This window comes from Drosophila willistoni (assembly GCF_018902025.1).
Source record: "Drosophila willistoni isolate 14030-0811.24 chromosome XR unlocalized genomic scaffold, UCI_dwil_1.1 Seg106, whole genome shotgun sequence".
Lineage (NCBI taxonomy): Eukaryota > Metazoa > Arthropoda > Insecta > Diptera > Drosophilidae > Drosophila > Drosophila willistoni.
Genome location: NW_025814055.1, coordinates 3,137,891 through 3,163,396, shown reverse-complemented (window position 1 = coordinate 3,163,396; position 25,506 = coordinate 3,137,891). Strand labels below are relative to the sequence as shown.

Sequence of the window (25,506 nt, the reverse complement as noted above, 5' to 3'; positions counted from 1 at the left end):
TCTGTCAGTTTTTTGTCTTTCTCTATTCGGTAAGGTCCTTTGCTCTTTGAAATTAGTTTTCTTGACGTACGGAAAATTTTTCACCATAACATAGTCTCCTTGCTTAAACTCTTTTGGCTCTCGTTTGCTTTTATCATAATAAGCTTTGTTGTAAGACTGAGCATTATTTTGAGCCTGAATTGCATCATTCCTGATTTCTGTTAAACTCTTCTGCGTGGTATCTTGATTTACCAATTCTAGTTTCTCTTTTAATTCATCTACTATACGCCCTCTTTGTGACGTTCCAAATAACATAACACTAATTGTTGTATACTTTGACGGTGTGTATTGTTCATTGTATACTTCACCTGTTCTACCACTAAATCCCAATGCAATCCCTTCTCAGGATCAACAATTTTTGCCTTGTCCGTTTGCTTGTGTAGATCCGGCCGCGATTTTAATATGTTTAATGCTATAGTTACTCCGCACTATCAGAAATAATGCACTTTGGCTTACTCTTCTAAAATAATTTTTAAGACTTGACAAAACTTCTTTAGTACTAGTTGTTTTTGTCGTATATAAACGTAGGAATTTCGTAAACCCATCTACAACCAAGAATATATGCTTTTTTGCTCGACCAGCACTCACTGGCCCATTATGATCTATGTATGTGAATCAATCGAAATAGTATATTGCCTTTAGGTATACAATGTTAGAAACCTTGTTCTTTTCCAGACCTTGAAGAATAGGCAATACATTTAAAACAGTGTTCAATTTGACTAATACATTTGTCTTTAAGGTTTGCGAACCAGTAACTTTTATTAATTAAATCAGTCATTTTGTCTCTATCTATATGTCCTATTTCATTGTGATACTTATACCGCACATGGTTTTCCATATTTTCTGTAACATAAACGAGAATTTAATTTCGACTAAAAAGTGGACCCTTGATTCGCCAAAATCTTGACTTTTAGGTAGCGAGTTAACCCTTTTTACCTTTTACAAGTGCAAGAAACCGCAATTTCAGGTAGAGTGCTCTGAAATTGCACCCTTTTTACCTACTTCGGCCGATGCTCGAATATTCGATGATGTAAGTGGAATATTTGCATAATATGATTATATTATAATATTTTTGCAAAAGTTGCCAGTTACATAAAAAGAATGAAGGCATTAATTTTTTCATGTGTAGCGATCGAGCAAAGCGACATAGATGTGCTTGCGTCGAAATGCTGAGGGCAACTAAATCCACCCTCATCCTCTGTGTGAGGACTTCGGCAGCCGTTCGGTTACACGCATACGAGGTGCCGAACGTGTTCGTCCCCCCGGGGGATATGAGTGCCGGGCTCTGGCTTAAAGCAGGGGTAGGCACAAAGAGAGCCAGCTCAAACTCTCAATGTATGCGTGCGCTTGCTTGTGTACGTAAGCTGCTTTACACTGCGTCAATCGTATGTGAAGAAACGAATAAAAAAATTAAACTGCAAGTGAAAAATAATAATTCCGACCTAATTGTTGTTCAGAAACTCAACTATTTCCTTTACTTCTATATTGTTTGGATAACTTTTTATACGAAGGAGATCTTCTAAATAGCTATCAGTAAGACTATTTCGAATTGAATCTTTAATTAATTTCATTGTCGAAAATGTGGATTCGCTTATATTGTAATATACTTTTTACCCTATTGGGACAAAATATAAATAATGGCAAAATATTTTTGTTGTTGCCATGTAAGAAAGTGAAGCATTAATTTTTCTGCGTGTAGCTGCGTAACAAAGCGACATAGTACTGCTTTCGTCAAAAGTCTGTGCGATAGAGCTGCAAAACCATCGATGGTACTATCGATAATATCGATGGACTTTCAATTGAGCGATAGATCGATGGTTTTTTTCCTCCATCGATAGTTCACTGCATGGCTAGACACAAAACCACGCGTAAGTACTTTTACATAAAATTTAAAGTTTTTCGATTTTAATTCTAATTAATTCTATATTAATTCACTTTTGAACTATTTAGTACACAGATTTCTAAAATAGGTGTAACTTTGTTGGCGGTTCCTCAAAAATTATGGATAAGTTTGTGATTTCATCAAGTAAGTGTTTCCAAGCTAATTTTTTCTTATTTGTTCATAATTGTTTTTGTATTTTAGATAAAAGTGCATCATCAGCTGCCTCAACATCTTCAGCTGCCTCATCGATATTAGCTGCCTCACCATCAACATCTGCCTCGTCGTCCGCTGTGGTTCCGCATCCAGACGAGTTGCCTTGCAAGCGAAAAAAATGCAGCTCTCAGGTATGGGACTACTTTGAAAAATGTAAAAGTAGAGCTTCAGCCAAAAGTGAAGTCTACTGTCGGATGCGAAATAATCACATTTTTATCTAGTCGAATTAACTCACGACTTTCTATATATGAGTCCAGATTAATTCCACGCTTGGCAACAATGCTCGACCCTCGTTTTAAAAAAGAAGGTTTTAGGAGTCAGCATAACGCCCAGCAAGCGGCAATCGCACTCGAAAATGAAATCACCTACTTAAACAAAAATTTGGAAAATCGATCTCCAAACGAGGAACCGCCAACATATGCTGAAAAGGACAATCTTTTCAAATTTGTGACCAAGAAAATAGCTGAAAAACAAAAGACGACCAGATTGGATTCTATTGTTACAATGAGGCAATACTTGGAGCAAAACAACGCAACCCAAGACGTTGACCCATTGGACTACTGGAAGGTAAGTGAAAAACATTATCTCAATATATTTCTAATTAACTTTCTTGCAGATTAATGAAATACAATTTGGCCAACTGGCCAAATGTGCCAAGAAAATATTGTGCATTCCAGGTAGTTCAGTGGAGTCTGAGCGGGTTTTTAGTAAGGCTGGAGAAATCGTCAGCCAAAAAAGAAGCCGTCTAAAGCCAAAAGCTGTGAATATGCTTCTAGCCTTGAAGCAGAACCAATGGATTTTGGAATAAATCTCGAATATTTTTGTTTTTTTAAGTTGAAGTGTTACGTAATTTTATTTTTCTTTTTTTGTTATTTTATTTAGTTCTAAGAGTTTTAAGTTTTTATTTTTATGTATGAAATGACTGAACATTCAAGATACTCATTTGTTTAATAGTCTTAAGATGAAATGAAATGAATTGCCTTATAATTTTAAGTAACATATCTTTGTGATTTATTAAAATGGCACGAAGCCAATATATTATATTGAAAAAATATACAGCGTTTGTTTTTGAACAAGTTGTTATTACTTAAAAGAAATTTCGATGGAACCATCGATACTATGGATGGTTTATTCCATCGAGCTTGAAAATATCGATGGACCAACCATCGATGGTTTTGCAGCTCTACTGTGCGACACTAGCTGTTTTTTTATGCACTCAACTTGTACTTCGTGCTCACATCGGCATGCACACAGACGGCCACACGAGCAATTGCCGAGCAAAAGTGCCCGCACGGGCTATGGGCGCCTACCTCTGGCTTAAAGCGTCAGAGTCGATATGGGCTCTCTCTCGCATTATGCTAAACACGAGAAGACCCAAACAACAGAGACGTATATTATTGATGTGCGTGACCAAATCGATAATACTATATGCAGCACCAATATGGCACACACCCTGACTGTTGCGAGCTGTAGTAGGGGCATCAGATCAACCTATCGCCTCTGTGCTCTACGAGTATGCAGTGGTCACGGATTCACCGAGGTTGCAAAACTTGTACTGTTTACCTGTAGCCGCTTTGACAGAGAATGGCAAAATTTATTCACTAATATCGGTAGTTCGTTATGCATATACAACTTCGCAGATGAAATTATGGCAAGTCCATCAAGTGGAATGCCATCAACGCTTTTGTAGGCATAGTTATGCGTAGTTTTCGTGTTCCACAAAGAACAGCAGGTTTAAAGACTATCCCAATGATGTTTCTGGTTAATGTTTGTTAAACGATGTATTGTATATAGTATAGATTGAGTTATTAAACACACATACGAATACACCCAACCGCATTACATTTTTTTTTCTGTTTCCGTTTGTGTGGGAGATATTGTCCTGGCGTGTCATGATGTTGCCATATAAACCGTAACGAACATGATGCCAGGACACTGCTATGGCCGCAAAGAGCTTTTCGAGTGAGAGCCACGATGACAATATGATGACATTCAAATATATAACAGTCAGAATGGACATGCAAATTACAATCCAAGTTAAAAATAAAGATGTAGTTAATTTTCCCTTATAATCAACTTATAACAAATATAATTCGCATTATTTTATAGGGAAATTGCAAGAACTGCAAATAGGATACGGACAAATGCAATGAGACGAGTGTTAATAATGAATGCTATGAATGAGGCTCAATGATGACTAAGCGTTGTCAGTCACAACAGGAGCAAAATTAAGGTTAGTAAAAGAGAGAGAACGAGAAAAAGGAGAGACAATAAAGCATTGTTGAAATAAGAATTCAAATGTCATTAATCAAATTTAACATGCATGTCCTTGTCCTTGCTCTTTGTTCGGCAACGCCTTTTTAATCAGCAGATGCTTGTCAATTGTTGCGCAAGCAGCAGCAACATCACCATCAGCAGCAGCAGCAGCAGCAGCAATTTTACCACCAGCAACATCCAGATGTGATGCTAATGACAACAACAGCCATACATACAATACATTGCTGAAATATGCACCGCAACAATAACAACAGCAGCAGCAACAAAATTTTGTTGCTGTACTCACTAGCCTGCTGCGTTTCAGTGCTGCTCCTCCTCCTTGCCACCGTTATCATCATCAAACAATTGTTATGGTCCTGGCATGGCAACGATTTACTTTCCATTTGCATCGTCCTTATCATCCGCTTGGGCAGCGGCAGCAGCAGCAGCAACTCATACGCCTGGCGGCTATTGTCCACAGCCTTTCGTCAAGTATCACACGATACACTTGCAGCCAGCAGCCAGCATCAAACATCAGCATAGACTGTTGATCTCAACGGCAACAGCAACCCAGTCAGCAGCACCACCAATGGCAACGGCAACAGTAACCACATCAACACTGCCATAACATTGCTACCTCCGCTGGCGTGTCATACATCCCATATACATAGTAAGTAAATTTCTTTTTTAATTATCAATTTGAATTGTTGGCCCAAAAACGATAATTTTATTTAAATACAATTAATTGCGTAATTGAATTCGATTTCACAATATCCCCGTTGTCACAATTTATTGGTCGTGTGACCATAATTATTATTATCACCAGCTGCAGGAGAAGGAGCAGACACACAAACGAGTGAAAGGGGTAGTAGGATGAGAAGAACAACGACGAGGACGACGAGCTGTTAAGACAATTGCCTTCGACTCGGCATTGCGAGCATTGAAAACTTTTCAACAACAAGGATAACAAGATAAGATGCACTTAAAGCGAAATGTCGACATGTGCGACAGTTTTATTGATGATAATGATGACTTGGCATGAAGTTCAACACACAGCGACGATGGCGATGTCAGCAAGCTGTCCACAAGTCTATATGTACATATGTTCCTTTTCCTTCTACCCATACAAAACCACTTCAGTCCAACAGTCTCGACTCCTTCTCCCAATTCCTTCCAGCTGCTTGTGCAACGCATGCAAAACTAATTAAACTGAACAATTGGCTGACACCTGACATATTTATACAAGTACACAGAGAGTACAGTCTATATATGTTTGTGTGTGTGTGTGTGTGTTGTGGCCAATTATCAAACTAGCAAGGAAACAAAAAAAAATGTAATAAAAAAATTGCTCGTGATTATTAAATTCAAGAGGCTTAAGAATGTTAACATTTTTACACTCTTTACACACTCTTTTCCTTGCAATTGTCATCTCTAATAGTAACGCTCTCCGCTCATCCACGCAAAGAGAGAAAATTGGGAATAGACCCGTTACTTTAATTCAGCACCAGCCTACATACGTGCCAATTTTGAATGAGACAGCGAAACCAAGAAGACTTTTTGTTACTGGCGATATATGTACATATGTATGTACATACATATGTATACTTACAGTCAGCACAACATTTATTCGGACACCCATAAACTTCAACTTTCTTTATAAATAACTTGAAAAATATTTAAGTTTAAACAAAAATTTTTATTTCATTTTGAAAATTCATGTTCCTAATACTAATTTAAAACATAAAAACAAAAAAAACCTTCTTTGGCATATGAAAAAAACTTAAAAAATAAAAAAAAGGCACATTTTTACGCACAACAATTATTCGGACAATTTTTAGTTTCTACAAAATAAGCTTATTTGTTCAAATTTTAGCTGCGTTTAATACTTGGTAGGGCCGCCCCTAGCATCAATGACAGCTTGTAGACGTCTTCGCATACTTTTTACTAAATTATGAGTCTCATTTGCGTCTATTTTCTCCCATTCCGTCGTTAGAGCCGTTTTAAGAGTGTCCTTGGATGAAATTTTATGTTTTCTAATTCTCCTTTCTAATAAATCCCAAACGTGCTCTATCGGGTTTAGATCTGGTGACTGCGGTGGCGTTTTTAACTGTTTGCAATGATACAACAGCCATTCTTGCACCAAATAAGATGCGTGTTTGGGGTCGTTGTCTTGTTGAAACAAGAAATTCTTCCGATCAAGCCCCAATTTTTCGACACTTGGCATTAAGTGTTCATTCAAAATATTTTTGTAACAGTGCTTGTCCATTTTTGTTTCAATAAAAACCAATTGTCCAGGCCCAGCTGCTGCTATGCACCCCCACACCATTACATTGCCACCTCCATGCTTCACTGTTGGAATGAGGTTTTTCTCTTTTAAAGCTTCATTTTCCTTTCTCCATACTTTGGAAGGTCCATCATGTCCAAATATGTTATATTTAGATTCATCGCTAAATATAACGGACTCCCAAAACGAATCCGGCTTGTCTACGTGAAGTTTGGCGAACTCGAGTCTTTTTTTTTTATTCACTGCTGAAATGAGTGGTTTTCGGCGTGCAACTCTACCATGTAACCCAGCACTATGCAGGCAGTTACGTACTGTTTGGGCAGAAATTTTCTTATGAGTGCTTTCCTCAATGTCTTGGCATAGCGTAGTCGACGAAATCCGCGGATTTTTTTGTACGGTGGACACGACTTTTCGCTCTTCCCGAGGTGTCAAAATCTTGGGTCTTCCTGCATATTTGTGTTTTGCAGCCAAATCACCAGTGTTAATGTAATTTTGGATGACGCTATGCACTGTGGAATGGGCTTTACCGATTAGTCTTCCAATTTCCCTTACACTCCGATTTTCGAGATGCAATTTTAAAATAGTTTTGCGCAAATCTAATGAGAAATCTTGTCCTCGACCCATTTTGACCACTCTGAAGCAAACCACGAGCAAAACTAAGATCGAAACTAAGAAAAAACAGATTACAAAGCACAAGAAGCAGTAACATGGACAAAATACCCAAAAAGAAACACCGATTACCGTTGCATTTTCTAAGAAAAACGAGTAACCGAAAATTGTCCGAATAATTGTTGTGCGTAAAAATGTGCCTTATTTTTATTTTTTAAGTTTATGGGTGTCCGAATAAATGTTGTGCTGACTGTATGTATATACTAGCTGTACCCTGCCCCGTTTCGCTTAGCATTGTGCATTGGCTTCGTCTCTATCATCACCGATGAAGTACATTTGAAGAAATTTATGTTCACTATCTGGGAAGGGGAGCAGGGCGCCAGCTTTGTGATAGATTTGTCGTTTGACTTTGAAAGTTGGCATGAATTGGGCAGTCACAGGTTTTTGTCTACTTTTTATGTTGATATCATACTCGCAAACGCTCATGTGCAAGCCTGGCTGCACGGCTTTCGGCTGTTTCCAAAATAATCCTCTGCCATTGCCTTAGCCGCTCCGTCTCCCGTACCCGTCCCGAGCTAGGAACGAAGACAAACGACTGAAATTCATAAAAGAACACCTAGAGGCATTGAGGTGTAATTTATTAACTTGGCACCAATCCCAGAACGCATCGAGATCTGATTGCAAGTACTGTTGGAAAGAAGGATCATTATAGGAATAACAAATCTTGACGTCATCTGCGAGCATGAGCACGCGCGAATGAGCCAAGGCCAAAGGCAAATCATTTATAAACAAGGTAAATAATGGTGGGCCCATATGAGTGCCTTGGGGTACACCTGACGTAACTCGAACAGTATTAGATATCGAGGAACGAAAAGACACCTTTTGGGTTCTGTCAATAAGATACGACTTTAACCAAGCCAATAGTTTCGGGGAAAAACCAATGATGTTAAGTTTCGTGAGAAGCTTAGAATGATCAACCGTATCGAAAGCCTTACTAAAGTGAGTACAAATGTAGATTATTGTGTAGTTTTATTATATTAAGTTTATATATAGCTTAGGATATTTATATTTTACGACTTCTAGTAGGCAACTTAAGGCAACTTAAACAACTGACGACTTGCAACTTGATTCGACTGACAACTTAACTCTCGACCGACAACTCACGACTTCCTCTACTACTGACGCTCGACTCCTTTTTCTCCCATGATGGCCACCTCCGACCGAAAGCCTGCCCTCTTTAGGGATGCCACACCGTCGGTGCATGCGTTATTGCCACCTTACATTCGGTCATCCTGATCCTCGTCGTCTGACCCAGACGACAATAGTTCTTCGTTGGTCTCGACGTACTTCCAGAGTTTCATATTGTCTGAACTTGTTGAAGTTGTTGTGGGACCTTCTACCTGAGCAGCTTTTCTCACTTCGTATCGGCTGTTGCGCTTGATGTTAACTACTTCATATGGTCCAAGAAAAGTGGTTGCTAGTTTTCTACCAGCAACAAACTGAGTACGTTTTATTGCGACCAGGTCGCCCAGCTGGTATTTACGATCGTCTTTGCGTTTTTTTGTCATGGTTCTGCTTATAAATTTTTTGTGCTTGTTCTATTTGGCTCTTTGCTTTCACACGCATTTGCATTCTGTCGTTTTCAAAATTTTCAATAAGCCCCTGTTCCAACATAGATAAAATTTGGTCGTTTGATTTGTTCTGCATCTCTACTCCAAACATTAACTGAAACGGGGTTTTTTTTTCGTTGAGCAGTGTACATGCGAATTTATAGCTCTTTGGACTTGAGCCACGAATTTATACCATTTTGAGGAATCCTCAGCCGACAGCTTGCAAATCATCGAAAGAATAACCCTGTTTACTCGCTCTATCTGACCATTACCCCTGGCCACTCCAGTTGTTGTCAATACGTGCTCGATTCCATTCTGTTCCATGTAGTCAACAAAGGCGTTTGATGTAAATGCACTTCCTCTGTCGCTCACTATGCGGTGGGGTTGTCCAAAAACGTTCGACCACTCGTCAAGTTTTTTTAAAACTTCTTCAGTTCCTGTACTTTTAGTGTTGAATAGCCATACAAATTTTGAGAAAGCATCGACTACAGCGAATATAAACTTGTACTGTTTTGCCGATGAGTACATAGGTCCAAGGTGGTCAACATGCAGAGTGCAGTGCAGATATCCCTCCTGTTTTCCTAGTTTCTTATTGCTGATGATACAAGAAATGCAATTGTCTATGATTTGTTTTACTTTGTTCTCGACATGGGGAATCCAGAATTGCTGTTGAAGAGCGTGAATTGTTTTCTGTACCGCAAAGTGTCCAACATTATGACTATCTGTGATTATTACTCGCTCCATTGCTTTGGGTAAAACCAGTAAATCATTTCCTTCAACGACTTTGTACAATATTTCACCTTTAAGCTTGAAGTCATCATATGGTTGAGATTTAATAATTTCCAGTACTGCTTTTATGTAAGGATCCTTTTGTTGCGCAACTTTCATGCGAGCTGAGATTTCCGACGAAATGGGCAATACATCGATGGGATATCGACTTAAACAATCGACATGTTTCATTTTTTCTGCAGATCGATGTTCGACCTGAAAATCAAAATCCTGAAGGTGTAATATCCACTGTGCAACTTCGCGTGGCACATCCTTCTTTTTAATTGTTTGCGTGAACGCGGTGCAGTCTGTCACCAACTTAAAGGGCGTACCAAGAAGGTAGTGTCGGAACTTCTGAACGGCAAGATAAGCGGCTTTAACTTCCAGTATATAGCTGTGTCGTTTTGAATCACTCGCCGAAGTCTTTTTACTCCAGAAAAATATCGGGTGTAACTGCTGTTCGAACTTCTGAAGCAATGCTGCGCCGAAGCCATCTTTGGATGCATCTGTATGAAGTTCTGTAAGCGCACCTCTGCAGTATATTTTCAAAATTGGCTCCTGGGACAGTGAATCCTTTAATTTGTTGAACGCGTTTAGCTCAGCAGTCTCAACTTTGAAAACGACATCTTTCTTTAACAGGTCAGTCAACGGACGTGCAATGTGTGCATAACCTTTTATGAACTTCCGGAAAAAACCTGTTAGTCCTAAAAAGGACTGAACTGCTCTTATATTCTTCGGTGTTACAAATCTTTGAATCGTATGTGATTTTTCCTTTCCTGGGAATTCTACCGTTTTCGATGTATGGCCCAAAAAATTAACCTTATTTTGGAGAAAGTAGCATTTTTTCCAGTTGATAATCAATTTGTACCCAGCAGCTTTCTTGAGCACAATATTCAGTTTCCGAAGGCAATCCTTCCATATAAAGTTGCATGATATCTTGAGCGATTAAGTCTTGAAATATGGAACTGATGAAACGGATGAAGACCACTGGCGAATTGCAAAATCCGAATGGTGCTCGATTGAATTCAAAAAGTCCTTCCTACGTGACAAATGCTGTGAACTTGCGACTTTCTTAGTCTATTGGAACATGGAAAAAACTGTTTTCTAAATCCATTACTGTATACACTTTTGCCGCTTGCAGTTTTTCCAACACATCGTCCATCAAGGGCACTGGAAAGCAATCTTTGAGTACCATATTGTTGAGTTGGCGAAAGTCAACGCAAACTCGATAATTTCCATCCTTCTTCTTGACTACAACCACTCTGCTGGCAAAATTCGAGTTTGATTTGCGCACTATACCTTGGTTAGCCATTCTTCAACCTGTTTTTTGACTGCATCAGACTCTACGGGCGGGTGACGACTGGCCTGCTGGCGGAACGGTATCACCGGTATCAATTGTACCCTCTGGTACAATTTTCAGGAAAACGGAGCATTTGGCAACTTGAGGAGCGGGTTTGTATTCATCCACCATCGTCTGAATGAGTTGTTTAAACTGTGGAGGTGCATTTACATCAGTTTCTGTTTCAACAATGTTATATATACTTAGCTTATTTGTTTCAGCGCTATTCGCTCGCGCTGACACCGTCGAAAATACGTAGCCCTCTCCATTCCATTCGTAGCAACATTTTGACAAAAAGTCGAATCCTAGTAAACCCTCATAAGCAATGTGACTGTCGGGAACAACTATGAACTTCTGTTGCACCTCATCTTCGCCAATCTGCACTGCAGCTTTAAACATACCAATCGGTTGTGTTTTCTTGTTTCCCAAGCCATGAAAATTACAGGGACGCATTCACCATCGAATTCAGGCACAACTTTGGAAAAATTATCTGCTGTAATTTTTGTTTCGCTTCGTGTATTCTGAGTAATTTCGTCTGCCTGTATTTTAAGTGTTAACAACTGGATAATCTGCTGCAGACTCTGATTGTTCATCTCGTTTATTCCTGAGTCGCACCCTTGACCAGAATTTTCGTTGCATTCTATTTTGTTATATATGTATGTATCTGTTCAGGCTGATTTTGTTTAATGGCGTCATTTTTCTGCCGCTGCGACTGTGCTCGAGTTTGCACACCGCTATGATGTTGTCTCTCTTCCGCTGCATCAAAGAATGTAGCTCCCTCTTCGTCGCTCATATTGGCACTTATGCGTTTTTTGGATGACGCAATCTTTCTTAGAATTTCACAAACTTTGCGGCGTTTTGGTTTTAGACCGGGTTGAGCCCCCAAATGTAGATTATTGTGTAGTTTTATTATATTAAGTTTATATATAGCTTAGGATATTTATATTTTACGACTTCTAGTAGGCAACTTAAGGCAACTTAAACAACTGACGACTTGCAACTTGATCCGATTGACAACTTAACTCTCGACCGACAACTCACGACTTCCTCTACTACTGACGCTCGACTCCTTTTTCTCCCATGATGGCAACCTCCGACCGAAAGCCGGCCCTCTTTAGGGATGCCACACCGTCGGTGCATGCGTTATTGCCACCTTACATAATTAACATTATGGTGACGCTTTTTACGAAAGCCATGGTGTACAAGGGCAGTCAATTCCAAAAAGTTGGTAAGCGACGAACGACCTTTCATGAAGCCATGCTGACAAGGAGAAATAGTGGATCTGGATAGGTGTTGAAGGGAAGACGTAATAATTTTCTCAAACAGCTTAGGTATTGCCAAAAGTTTGGCAATGCCACGGTAGTTAGAAATATCCGATTTGCTACCCTTTTTAAAAAGCGAAATAATAAAAGACTCCTTCCAAATATCGGGAAAGCTACAAGTCTCACTCGATATAAAAAATGAAGTAAGTAAGTCGTCTCGCCGACTTGGGTATACCATACACCAGGTGAAACAAATATTTAACATTTCGAAAACCAAATGTATGTCTATTAAATTGTTTTAACATGACTCATAACCATATGGTATCTCGCTCACTCTACAAACACACGAGCACTCTAGCGCCGCCACTAGCCAACGACCAATTCTGCCCTTATGGATCTCGTAGCAAAATACGTTCCTACGTATATTTTGTATGTTTCTAGTCCGATTTTAAATAAATTTGGTAGTTTGATGGAAATAGATAAGAATAATTAGTCTGCCAAATTTGATCGCGATGGTCAAAAAATTGCAAGAACCAATCGGTTTTTTCTAAATTATGGAGGCGGAAGTGGGCGTGGCAATATATTAAAGTATATGTATTCTGCGCGCATACTAAGCCAATAAACGTACTAAATTTGGTGAGTTTAGCTTTGTTAGTTTTCGAGAAAATCAGTTTTGTTTAATTTTCGGGGGCGGAAATGGGCGTGGCAAAATTTTTAAATAGTCAATATCTGCGCGTCTATTAAGCTAGCTTACATACCAAATTTAATGTCGGTAGCTTTCATAGTTTTAAAGAAAATCAGAGTTATGTAAATTCCGGGGGCGGAAGGGGGCGTGGCAAAAAGTTGGAACAATTATTTTCTGCGCGCTAACTAAAGAAGTATATAACCCAAATTTGATGTCTCTATCTGCCACACTTTTTAAGAAAAACAGTTTTATGTAAATTCCGGGGGCGGAAGGGGGCGTGGCAAAAATTTGAAACAAACTCGATAAGCGTACATACTACACGAGACTGCATACCAAATTTGGTGGCTGTAGCTGTTATAGTCTCCGAGATCTAGGTGTTCATACGGACGGACGGACAGACGGACATAGCTAGATCGACTCGGTTTTTGATCCTGATCAAGAATATATATACTTTGTGGGGTGGAGATGGTTCCTTCTGCCTGTTACATACATTTTGGCGACTTTAATATACCATTTCACCCTATGGGTGTAAGGTATAATAACCGAGATAAAGGCTTAGATAGGGAATTCGAACACATTTTACGGATGCAACTAGGTATATTATCAGGACCGGTAACGAAGGAAGACATCATAGGTGACAAGCTAGAGATAATACAGTTTTCAGTAATACTAGGAAAAAACATACAATTTAAATGTGGGATTGAAAAGGGATAGGGTGTGGGATCCGAAACAGTAGTAGAATAAGTCGGCCGAAAGAATTTAGCAAACAGATCTGCAATATCTGAATCCTTATTAGCAGTCTGGTCATTAAGTCTGAAGATGGAAGGTAGTACATTAGAGCGTCTTTTGGAATTAACAAAGTTGTAAAATCTTTTGGGATTCTTATAAAATACGAATAATTTGCATAGTCAAGTCGCGAACCAGTTTTTTTAAATCTCTTAAAATATTTCGATTTCATGTTACGGAGATTAGAGAGCCTACGTGTGAACCAGACTGGCGCGCTAGAGACGGTAGAGACATTCACATAAGGAACGCATTTATCAATTAGAGCATTAAGAGCAGAGTAGAAAAACTTCACTGCACAATCTATATCGCAGCACTCAAATAGAAATCACCAATCAAAAGAGAAAATAAGGCTATTAAGAAGATTGAAATTTGTTTTACGAAAACATCTACGACGAGAATTTGAGATGTTATTAAATGAATTAGTAACGGAATTGTAAGAAATAGTAACTTCAATGGAAGGGTGATAAGGATCTTCAGGCTTCGCAATTGGCTGTGTTTGAGCACTAACTATAGAATACATACAGTGTATCACATTAATATTGGGTTTTTTCTTTTACTCAACTTTGAGCGCAAGTAACTCTTCTTAATTTAGCTGAAATTAAAAAATTTTAAATGCTAAGTAATAGTTTAGAATGTTTTCTATCCATCGAGGCGTATTACAATAAATTTTATTCAAAACTAAAAAAGAAAATATCCAAAAACAAAACAAAGTCCCAAATTCAGCGTTACATAAATATTCGGTTTTTTCATACTCTAATTTTTGCGAAAATGTTTCTTCTAGAGCTATATGATATAGTGGTCCGATCCTGATGGTTTTCATACTTTATTTTTCCCGGGTAATAAAAAACCCCGACAAAAAATTTCAGCCCGATAGCTCTTAAGACGGCTGAGTAAAACGCATACACACAGACGGACGAACGGACGGACAGACGGACATGGCTATATCAACTCAGCTTCTCATGCTGATCAAGAATATATATACTTTATGGGGTCGGAAACGTCTCCTTCTGTGCGTTACAAACATCTGACCAATTTTATAATACCCTCTGCAAGGGTATAAAAAGTAAATAAAAATGTATCAAAAATATCAAAGAAGCTAACATCGGCTATGCCGAAGTTTATATACCCTTGCAGTCCTTGGTAATAATAATTTTACATGTTCAAAATTTGTTTTCTGCAACTCACATTCAAATTTTGGGATCTGGGGTTTTATTTCCAATATTATCACATATGTAAATTTCATAGCATACTCCGATTTTTATGAAAATGTTTCTTCTAGTTCTTCTAGAGCTATATGATATAGTGGTCCGATCCTTATGAATTTCATACTTTATTTTTCCCGGGTAATAAAAAACCCCGAAAAAAAATTTCAGCCCGATAGCTCTTAAGACGGCTGAGTAAAACGCATACGCACAGACGGACGGACGGACGGACAGACGGACACGGCTATATCGACTCAGCTTCTCATGCTGATCAAGAATATATATACTTTATGGGGTCGGAGACGTCTCCTTCTGTGCGTTACAAACATCTAACCAATTTTATAATACCCTCTGCAAGGGTATAAAAAATATATAAAGCATTATGAAAAACTTCGACCAAGATGGGGGGAGTCGAACCCCGGCCGCCCCCGATCGCCTAGCGAGCACACTAACAACAGAGCCACATCGACACTTTGAGAAGTGCCGTCGAGTTCTGTAGTTAAGCACGCATCTCATTTTCGCATCGTCGCTAGCTCGTCGAAAACTCAAAAAGTCTGCGAGCGAGCGATTGAAATACGATGTTGTACAACTTCACGTCACACACACATTACGAAGCCTGAGCATGTACCGACGAGTGTACACATACATATGCAAAACGAGAACACAGCGACACAGACATGCGTTCATCGTTCTGCGATCTGTGGCAGACTGAATTATTTTCGATGCGTAGCGACCAGCGGTGCCAAGTCTACGTATTTGTACGTAGATCTACGTATTTCGAAGGAGATCTACGTATCTACGTACGAAGAGACTAAAACTACGTACTTTCAAAAAATATTGAAAAAAATTGTAAAACCCAAAGTTTTTGGGTAATATCAATACATTATAAATTAAATAAAAAAAAGATGATAAGATTTATATTGGGTTAGCAGCTCTAAATTCCGTTTTCCATATGTTGACGCTTTTTCAATGGGTTAGCAGCGCTAAATTGCAAAAAGATTGGAAGAACTTACTTCAGAATTTGTGCTTGAAATTGGAAGTGAAAAATTTGTGTGAAAAATGGAAAATTTAACAAGTGACACCGACGAAGAAGCAAACGTAACTCCAACCAAGAAAAGCAAAGTCCACTACGACGCGAAGTACTCAGAAGCTTGGGAAAAGAAGTATTCCTGGTTGACGAAAAGCAGTAAGGGTAATGGTTTGTCATATTGCAAATCTTGCAAATCAGACCTCAAATGCTGTTCAGGCAAGAGGGATTTAGAAAAGCATGAAGCTTCTGTTAAGCATAAGAAAAATTCGAGAAGTATGTATAGAGTTGCGTTTTATACTTGTTAAGTTCTTGTCGTGTGTCCACGTGCTTTTTGTGCTCTTTTTATATGTACGTTAGTATTTCCTTTAACAAATTGTTATGTGAAAAATTTACTAAACAGTGTTTCATGTTGGTTTTTATATGTTATTTTAATTGTTATTACTTTACTCTTAGGCATCGATCAACCAACTATATTTTCTTTATTGCATGAGGCGTAAACTTCTTTTAAAAATAAGGTTAAATGTGTTGAAATACAGATGGTTTTCTTTTTGGTGAAAACCAAACTTTCCTTTGCTTTGGCGGAAGATCTCAGCAGTATCATGCAATCTGTTGCTAGCGATCCCAAAGTCGTACATTCACTAAAATTTGGACGGACAAAGGCTCAAGCTATAATAACATCAGTAACTAGACAAGTGGCAGAGGACGACTTAATAGAACGGTTAAAATCGAATAAGTTTTCGCTTATTGTCAATGAAAGTACGCCTAGACCTCGCTTTGCGTCGTTTCGTTTTGCGTTTTTTCGAAGTTGCGTCGCTGCTTTATTAGTACTAATTTTTACTGTGCATCGTTATATTCTCGTTGTTGCGTCGTTTTGAGTTCGAGTGTTTAACTTTTTTTTCTAAATCAGCCATTGTGGCAACGCCAATATCAACTTTTACCAACATTGCCTTTGAATTTTTGTCAGTTTTACGTTTTTCAACATTGACATCTACCTTACCTACTTCTGTTTATAATTGCGTCTTGATGTCAAAACTCGGGGACGGTTTAGTAGAAATGTTCGTAGAACAGTGTTTAACCTCCAAACAAATTTCAAAAGCGATGGGTCTGATTGACGAAGCAATGGAGAATTTTTATAAAAAACGATCCTGACAATGACAGAAGTTTTAAGGTATCCCAGGCGGTATCTGCAAACATCAACTGCTACCAAGAAATTTATTTAAATTTACAAAAAAAAGCTATTTACCAAACTCTGGACAAGTTTTTGGTGAACGAAGCCACTAAAAACTCATAAAGATAATTAATTGAATAAGTTATTTTGATTTAATGGAAGCATTTTTTTTTTTTAATGAATGAATGGAATAACATTTTTGTTTTTAAATGTTTACTTTGTTCAATTTTTCTTTCTAGAAATTAGTATTTTCATAGCCCGGGAACCTATCTTTGATCTTTCCATGGTTTCCTATAGAAAATCTTAATTCACTTTGCGTCGTTTCAGTTTGCGTCGTGTTTTTTTTGGAACGTATCCCCAACGCAAAGCGAGGTCTAGGTGTACAGACAGATCTACAACGAAACATCTCGCTCTTATTGCAAGAACTGCAGTGGCATTTAAAGTACAAGATACTTTTTTGGGGCTTATTGCAGTCACTGACAGCTCTGCCACGGCACTGCATAATGAATGCAAGAAATTTTTTCAAGAAAGGGACATACCATATGAGCAGAACATGATAGGATTTGCTGCAGATGGATGCAATGCAATGTTTGGTTAAAACCATTCTCTTTCGCAACTGCTGAAGAAGGATATTCCGAATTTGTTTTTGATGAAATGTATATGTCACTCATTTCACATTTGCGCGTCTTATGCTTGCAAAAAATTTCCAAAAAAAGTGGAAGGCTATGCAAGAGATGTCTATAACTTTATATCAAACACCCCAAAACGTATCGGAGACTATAAGGAGTTTCAGTCTTTCGCTAATGTGAAACCACACAAACTTTTACATATCGGATAAACAAGGTGGCTATCTCTGCTTCAAGTTGTTGAAAGGCTGTTAGAACAACTGCCTGCGTTAAAACTTTACTTTCAAGGAGCTGCATTGAATGACCAGTTAAAATCTGCAGAGCCGATTCTTCAAATGTGCTTAGATTCGACGACAGAACTGTATTTGGAGTTTCTGAAATTTGTGCTGCCCTATTTCAACAATTTAAACAAGGAAATGCAGTCAGAAAGTCCAAAATTGTATTTGTTGTACGAAAATCTTCTTACAGTTTACAAGACAATAGTTGAGTGCTTTCTAAAATCGGAGTTTTTATTATTACCTGATGAAGAATTACTAAAGATTGATTTCGTTAACGATGAGAACCACTTGCCCTTAAAAGATATGTATTTCGGAGGAAACTTTGCGACTTTGTTGACAAAAAAAAAACATAATTTGGAACGAGATAAAATCATCGAGACTCAAAACTCCTGCCTTCTTCGGAACATGAATTTTCCCTTCAAAGAGGAGGAAGCGGTACCGCCAGACGTCTTTTGGCGTTATGTTTTAAACGTAAAAAACGGAAATTCAACCCACATGTTTCCCTTCTTGACGGAGTTAACCCAAAATTTGCTTGTTTTGCCACATAGCAGTGCTAATGTTGAGCGTTTATTTTCAGAAATTAATTTAATTAAGACAAATAACAGAAACAAATTAGACACGGACACTTTGAAAGGATTGCTTCACACCAAAAGTGGATAAAAGGAAAACTTAGAGCCTTCTGACAAACACATAAAATATTTTAATCAAAACATGTATAAATTTTTGTAAAACATGTACATAAATTAATATGTATAATTTAAACAATGTAATTTGCTTTCTAAAATGACAAATGAAAATAATAACAACGAAGTACAATACAGTTAATTTACAAATTTAATTGTTTATTAATTTTTTTTATTGTTTTTAAGCTTTAAAAAAAGTACGTAGATCTACGTATTTGAGCAAAATTGTGCTACGTACAAATACGTAGATTTTGGAGCCTGGCTACGTATTTCTCAAATTTTGACTTGGCATCGCTGGTAGCGACACTGCTGCGAGCAAACGTTTTTCGCTCTCGCTGCGGCCGCTCTCTGGGGTTCTAGGCTGTTCGGCTTTTGCCGAAGTTCTCTGGGGTTCCAGGCTCAGGCTAGCGTTTGTAATCAAAAAATCTTGAGTTTGACGCATCTATGTATTCTATGGTTGGTGGTTTGAGATACAGAACTAACAGTGGGATGCGAGGCAAAAACAAGATCGAGGATTATTTTAGAAGAGTTAAGTAAAGAATTCAACTGATATAGCGGACATTCAAGTAGGCTATCAAGAAAAACATGTTGAGATGAAGGAATTAAGAAAGATAGATTATAATCTATCTATGATGATAATTATCATCAACAAGCCAAGAAATATTAGGCAAGTTGAAATCACCTAAAACTATAAGGAAATCGCGATCTTTAAGACGATTAAAAATAGTTTGCAAAGCATCAGCATTATGCATGTAGGTCATGATATCAGAAGCTGGAGGAATATAGTCGTATAACGCACGGCACGAATCGCGTGGACAAAATACACAATAGAAAAGACAGACAAACACATAATACTATAGCTATCTATTAACTAAATGGGATAGGATAGATGTTTTAAGCATATTAATAGAAAACTCTGAGCCGATTACAGGGGATAGAAGATTGTAATCAGAGCAGAGGACCCTAAAAGGTTCATGCATAGCATAGTTAGAAGAACAACGACTAAGGGATAAAGGTATTAAACTATGTCTACTCCGTCTACATGGTACCGACAGATTCACCTGAGCTAATAACTCAGGCGAGTCGATATCACCAATTAGGAGCTTGTGCATAAAAATCACACCAAGCATAACTCTACGGTTAGTTAGGGACGAAGGGAATACGAAGGCAAATTGACATTGCGATCCCAGCTTAAGCCACGAAGAGCAAATAGCAAGAACTGCTTTTGAACGGATACTAGTCTTATCTGGTGCGACTCATATTGAGGTGACCAAATGCAAGATCCATACTCTAAAATAGGACGGACAAGCGAAGTAAAAAGAACTTTAGTTGTATAGGGGTCATCAAATTCTTTTGACCATCTTTTAATGAAACCCAGGACACTCATGGCCTTTGCGACCGTGGTGGAAATATGGGTGTGACTTATGATCCATAAGTATGCCCAAATCATTCATATTATTTAGACGTTCTTAAGGGCTGTTGTTTAGAAAATAAGTGACCAGTTGAGGAGAGTTACGAAAAAAAGTCATTACCTTACATTTGGTAGTGTTAAGATTTAGTAGATTAAACTGGCACCAGGATTGAAAGTTTTTAAGATCAGCTTGTAGCCGACTAAATGAATCTGTATCTTTATAAGTGAGACAAAGCTTGACATCGTCAGCATGCATAAGCACACGCGAATGAACATTGACTGATGGAAGATCGTTAATGAATAGTGTGAAAAGCAGAGGGCCAAGATGACTACCTTGAGGTACACCAGAAGTCACATCGGAATCGGAAAAAGAAGACTTAAAAAGTACATTCTGTTTTCTATTTGTTAAATATTCTCGAACCCAAGAAAGGAAAAGAGGTGGAAACCCAATGTCGTTCAGTTTAGAAAGTAATAAAGTATGATTAACAAAATCAATGGCTTTGCTGAAGTCAGTGTATATGACATCAGTTTGTAAAGCATTTTTGAACCCCTTGATAATTATTGATGTAAATTCTAAAATGTTAGTGGTTGTAGATCTACGTTTCACAAACCCATGTTGGGATGGCGAAATAATAGAGCTGCAAAAATGTTGCAATTCAGAAGTTATAATTTTCTCAAAAGCTTTCGGAATAGCGGACAATTTTGAGATACCCCTATAGTTAGAGGCTTCGGACTTTATGCCATTTTTATGCAGAGGAATGATAAAGAGGAAGATTCGACAGACAATAGAACCATTTTAAAATGGGTTTACATAATGCGTTTGCACAGAACCTGATTACACATCCAGGAAGACCATCTGGCCCCGAAGAATAAACAGGTTTAACTAATTTAAGTTCGCTAAGAATAGAACTTTCATCAATCACTGGATTGAAAATGCAATTAGCCTTTTTTAAATGATAAGGATACGGACTTGCTCGATATTCCGTTGAGGAATAAGTTGTTTTGAAAAAACTCGCAAACATATCGGCAATTGCCTGATCAGTGCTTGCTTTTTATACCATACACCCATAGGGTGAAATGGTATATTAAAGTCGCCAAAATGTATGTAACAGGCAGAAGGAAGCATCTCCGACCCCACAAAGTATATATATTCTTGATCAGGATCAACAACCGAGTCGATCTAGCCATGTCCGTCTGTCCGTCCGTCCGTCCGTCTGTCCGTCTGTCCGTATGAACACCTAGATCTCGGAGACTATAAGAGCTAGAGCCACCAAATTTTTTATGTAGACTCGTGTAGTATGTAGAGTGATCAAGTTTATTTCAAATTTTTGCCACGCCCCTTTCCGCCCCCGCAATTTAAAAAAAACGTTTATCTCAAAAACTATTCTAGCTAGAGACACCATATTTGGTATGTACACTGCCGATCAACTGAATAGGTTCACATAATTATGCTTGCATTTTCATGATTTTTTCATCACCTATTGATCGAACGCATGTTTTTTGAAATCCAGTGCATCTCTATATTTGTATCAATCAGTGTGCGCTAGTAAAGAACCGTTCGCTAAGTACCGTTACTTTGCATATTCTGTTTTATTATTTCTTTCGCTAATTAATGTGCAATTTTTTGGCTCAACTGTATAGGTTCAGCTGAAAGATTTTTAGTTTGCGGTATAACTTGGCGGTGTGGCGACCTATTTTTGATGCAAATTTTTAATTTAATATATTTTCTTTAAATTTAATGAAAAATGGGACGCGGGGATCAATTATCCGAGTATGAAAGAGGCCAAATCGAAGCCTATCACAAAAGTGGACTTAGCCAACGCAAAATCGGTCAAAAAATTGGACGGAGTCAAAATGTTGTGGGTAATTTTTTAAGAAACATGTCCGAATACGGCAAAAACATGAAAGGCGGAGTCAAACACGCCACCTCTGCGGTAGACAGGAGGCATATTGTGTGAGCTGCGTCCAATTCCCATCTATCAGCACCCAAAATTAAAGAAATTTGCGGTGTTACAGCCAGTGTATCTACTGTTAGACGTGTGATATCGTCGGCTGAACATTTAAAACGAATGAAATTAAAAAAAAAACCACCGTTAAATGATGCACGTAAAGCTTCACGACTGCACTTTGCGCGCAAGGTCATGAGCTGGACAAGCGAATGGCACAGAGTGTTTTTTTCGGACGAAAAAAAATTTAATTTGGACGGCCCTGATGGGTACAATTATTATTACCACGATCTTCGAAAGGAAGAGCATTTCCTGAGCCGTCGCCATAGCTGTGAGGGAGGTGTAATGGTGTGGGGGTCGGTGTCAATTTTTGGCACTTGCGAACTTCAGTTTGTTACCTCCAAAATGAACGCGGAAACCTACAAATCTATCATTCAGACTGCTTTTCCGCATTATTCCAATATTTTTCACACTTTGCAATGGACTTACCAGCACGATAACGCTCCCATTCATACAGCCAGGGTGGTAAAAGAGTGGATAAAGGCTCAGAAGGTGGACTTACTCGAATGGCCTCCATATTCACCTGACTTAAATATAATGGAAAACGTATGGGGGTTGTTATCGCGCAAAGTATATGAAGGAGGCAGGCAATTTGATTCCAAAAAAACTTTAGTTGCAGCAATTAAAGCGGCCTGGACAACCATTTCGCTGCAAATACTTCAAAATTTGTACACCTCACTACCCAATCGTGTATTTGAAGTTATTTCTAACAGCGGAGGATTCACGCATTATTAAACTTATTTAAAATTACTTTAAAAATGTTCTAAATATAAGCTAAGAGCCAAAAAAATGAAAATAATCTTAAGTTTGTTTCATAATTTATATTTTTATAGGTTGAACCTATTCAGTTGAACGAAAAAAACAGAGGGCCGGGGCTAACTTCGACCGCGTCAAAGTTTGTATACCCTTGCAATTATTTTGGTAACTCTTTCCTTACCTATAGCCATCAAAGTGGAAAAACGTTTAAGCTAAAAAGGCTAATGTTTCCGAAAGAACGGCCTACATAGGAAATAACGAAGATATTGATCAAAGTCACTGTTTTCCACCGATTGTTCCTATGGGAGCTATATGATATAGTTACCCGATCCTTATTAAATTTGGCACAGTCATTAACAGATATATTAAACTAACAAATGTTTAATTTGTAAGCAATCGCGGCAAAATTAACGAAGTTATTGACAAAAGTCACTGTTTTCGAAAGATCGTTCCTATGGGAGCTATATGATATAGTCATTCGATCTTGATCAAATTTGGCGTAGTCGTTTATATGTGAAATTAACTTACCAATATTAAATTTCACGACAATAGCTCAAAAAATAACGAAGTTATTAAGAAAAGTCACTGTTCGTGACTTTGCCATTTGTATGGGAGCTATATGATATAGTGATCCGATTCGGCTGAATCCGAGATATACAACGCCAGCAGTATATACAAGCCTACATGCAAAATTTCAGCTCTGTAGCTCTTACGGTCTAGGAGGAGTTTGCGTTGATCCAGACGGACGGACGGACGGACATGGCTATTTGAACTCGTCTCGTCGTGCTGATCAAGAATATATATACTTTATATGGTCGGAGATGCTTCCTTCTATGCGTTGCACACTTTTGACCAAAATTAATATACCCTTTTTGCAAGGGTATAAAAATCACTAATTTTGATACTCTCTCAGAAGATAAAATAAATATATTATAAATCAAATGTTTTTGAAAATCGTACTTCAGCGTATTACTCTAATATGATTTTAGAATTAAAGAAAAAAAAAATTGTGTAAATCGGAATACTGGTTTAGGAATTATGGACAAATTCCTACCTCTGAGATCATGAACCTATTCAGTTGATCGGCAGTGTATATTCGCTTAGTAAATGCACACATTTTGTATGTATAAAAATTTTGCCACGCCCTTTTCCGCCCCCGTAATTTGAAAAACTTGATTATCTCCCGTATTTTTTTACCTCATGCAATCAAATTTGGCACACTTAAATTTAATATATCTATCAAAATACCAAATTTGATCAAAATCGGATAAAAAACAGTCGAGTTATGCATATAAACGTTTTTCCATAAGGCCGGAGTTGGCCGTTGGCTGGTGGGGGCGCTAGGGTGCTCGTATGATTGAGTGAGCGAGATACTAAGATATGCTTGTAAGAAGCATGTGAAAATGCTTGAAATATTTGCTTTACTGGTGTATGGTATACCAAAGTCGGCGAGACGACTTACTTACTTCATTTTTTATTTTGAAAAGACAAAAAAGATGGGTCCACAGAGGTCTTACGTTTAGAATTAACAAAATTATAAAATTGTTTAGGGTCAGAAGAAAACTGAAGCTTACACCGCTGAAGATAATTCTTATAGCATTGTGTATTAAGCATCATGAATTTTGAACGAGCGACTGTATACAGAGCATAATCTGATGAACGACGTGTTTTTTGAAACTTCTTATAATATCGTGTCTTCACATTTTTCAAATTGGATAGCTCGCGAGAGAACCAGGGAGGTTTGTTAAGCCGCTCCAGCCTACCAAGAGGCACACAAATATCAAAGAGTGAATTCAGAGTATCATAGAAAAAACGAACAGCCGAGTTCATATCACTACAATTGTACAGATAAGACCAATCGGTAGTAGCAATGTTTTCATTAAGGCTGGCAAAGTCAGTCTTTCGAAAGCACCTAGTTAGAGGTAACTCATTTGAACCAAGTAATGGTGAAAGCAAGGGCAAATCAATTTTAAAATTTAATGTAGGATGAAATTTGTGTTCTGGAAGAACAAATGGTTCGATCCTAGAAACCTCACAATAAGAAGAATCCAATACAAAAATAAGATCTAACGATTTTCCATTAAAATTTAAGACAGGATTGACTTGGGATAAAGATAAGCCTAGAAGGCCATCAATAAAGTCATGTGACAAAGAGGGCAGCAACGTGGTAGATTCATCTGTTAGTGACCATGCTAAAGCGGGTAAATTAAAATCACCTACAACTATGAGCATGTCTTGACTCGAAACTAAAGAGGAGACAAACTGAATTGCCTCTAAATGGTTTAAATATACCACCATGTCTGACAATGGTGGAATATAGGAACAAGTAATGAAAGCATTAAAAGATTTAAAATTTACTTTAACACCGACAAACTCAATCTCCTGGGTACTAGAAAATTGAATCATTTCAGATGATAAAGCAGCATCAACAGCTATCAGAACGCCACCACCTATGCGAGAAATCCGGTCACGTCTGAATATAGAAAAATTTGTGGAAAAAACCGATGCATCAGCAATATCAGGTTTTAGCCACGTCTCTGTAAAAGCTAGAATGTTATGCTCAAAAGAAAGACTATCTACATAGAGATTAGGAAGTTTAGATTTCAGTCGTCT

The 25,506-nt window shown here is 38.0% G+C and overlaps 1 protein-coding gene across 2 annotated transcripts; it reads left to right on the top strand.

Annotated features, from left to right (window-relative positions):
- The first annotated feature begins 1,850 nt into the window (after positions 1-1,850).
- Positions 1,851-2,967, top strand: LOC111519572 (zinc finger BED domain-containing protein 4-like). Of its 2 annotated transcripts, XR_006954497.1 has the most exons (5): positions 1,851-1,907; positions 1,990-2,065; positions 2,123-2,265; positions 2,392-2,701; positions 2,751-2,967. XR_006954497.1 is itself a non-coding variant. In XM_023180973.2 (4 exons), exons 3-4 carry the CDS (start codon positions 2,414-2,416, stop codon positions 2,940-2,942), a joined length of 480 nt encoding a protein of 159 aa, XP_023036741.1. In that variant the 5' UTR covers positions 1,851-1,907; positions 1,990-2,065; positions 2,123-2,413; the 3' UTR covers positions 2,943-2,967. The 2 variants fall into 2 exon arrangements, 1 of the variants encoding a protein (XP_023036741.1); XM_023180973.2 differs by having other exon boundaries at positions 2,123-2,701.
- The last annotated feature ends 22,539 nt before the right edge of the window (positions 2,968-25,506 follow it).

What these genes read in the sequence shown, in the direction of transcription:
- LOC111519572 (XM_023180973.2), top strand. Translation starts at nt 2,414, where the DNA reads ATGCTCGACCCTCGTTTTAAAAAAGAAGGTTTTAGGAGTCAGCATAAC. An exon ending in ACCCATTGGACTACTGGAAG is followed by an intron (nt 2,702 to 2,750) that starts GTAAGTGAAAAA and finishes ACTTTCTTGCAG; the next exon opens with ATTAATGAAATACAATTTGG.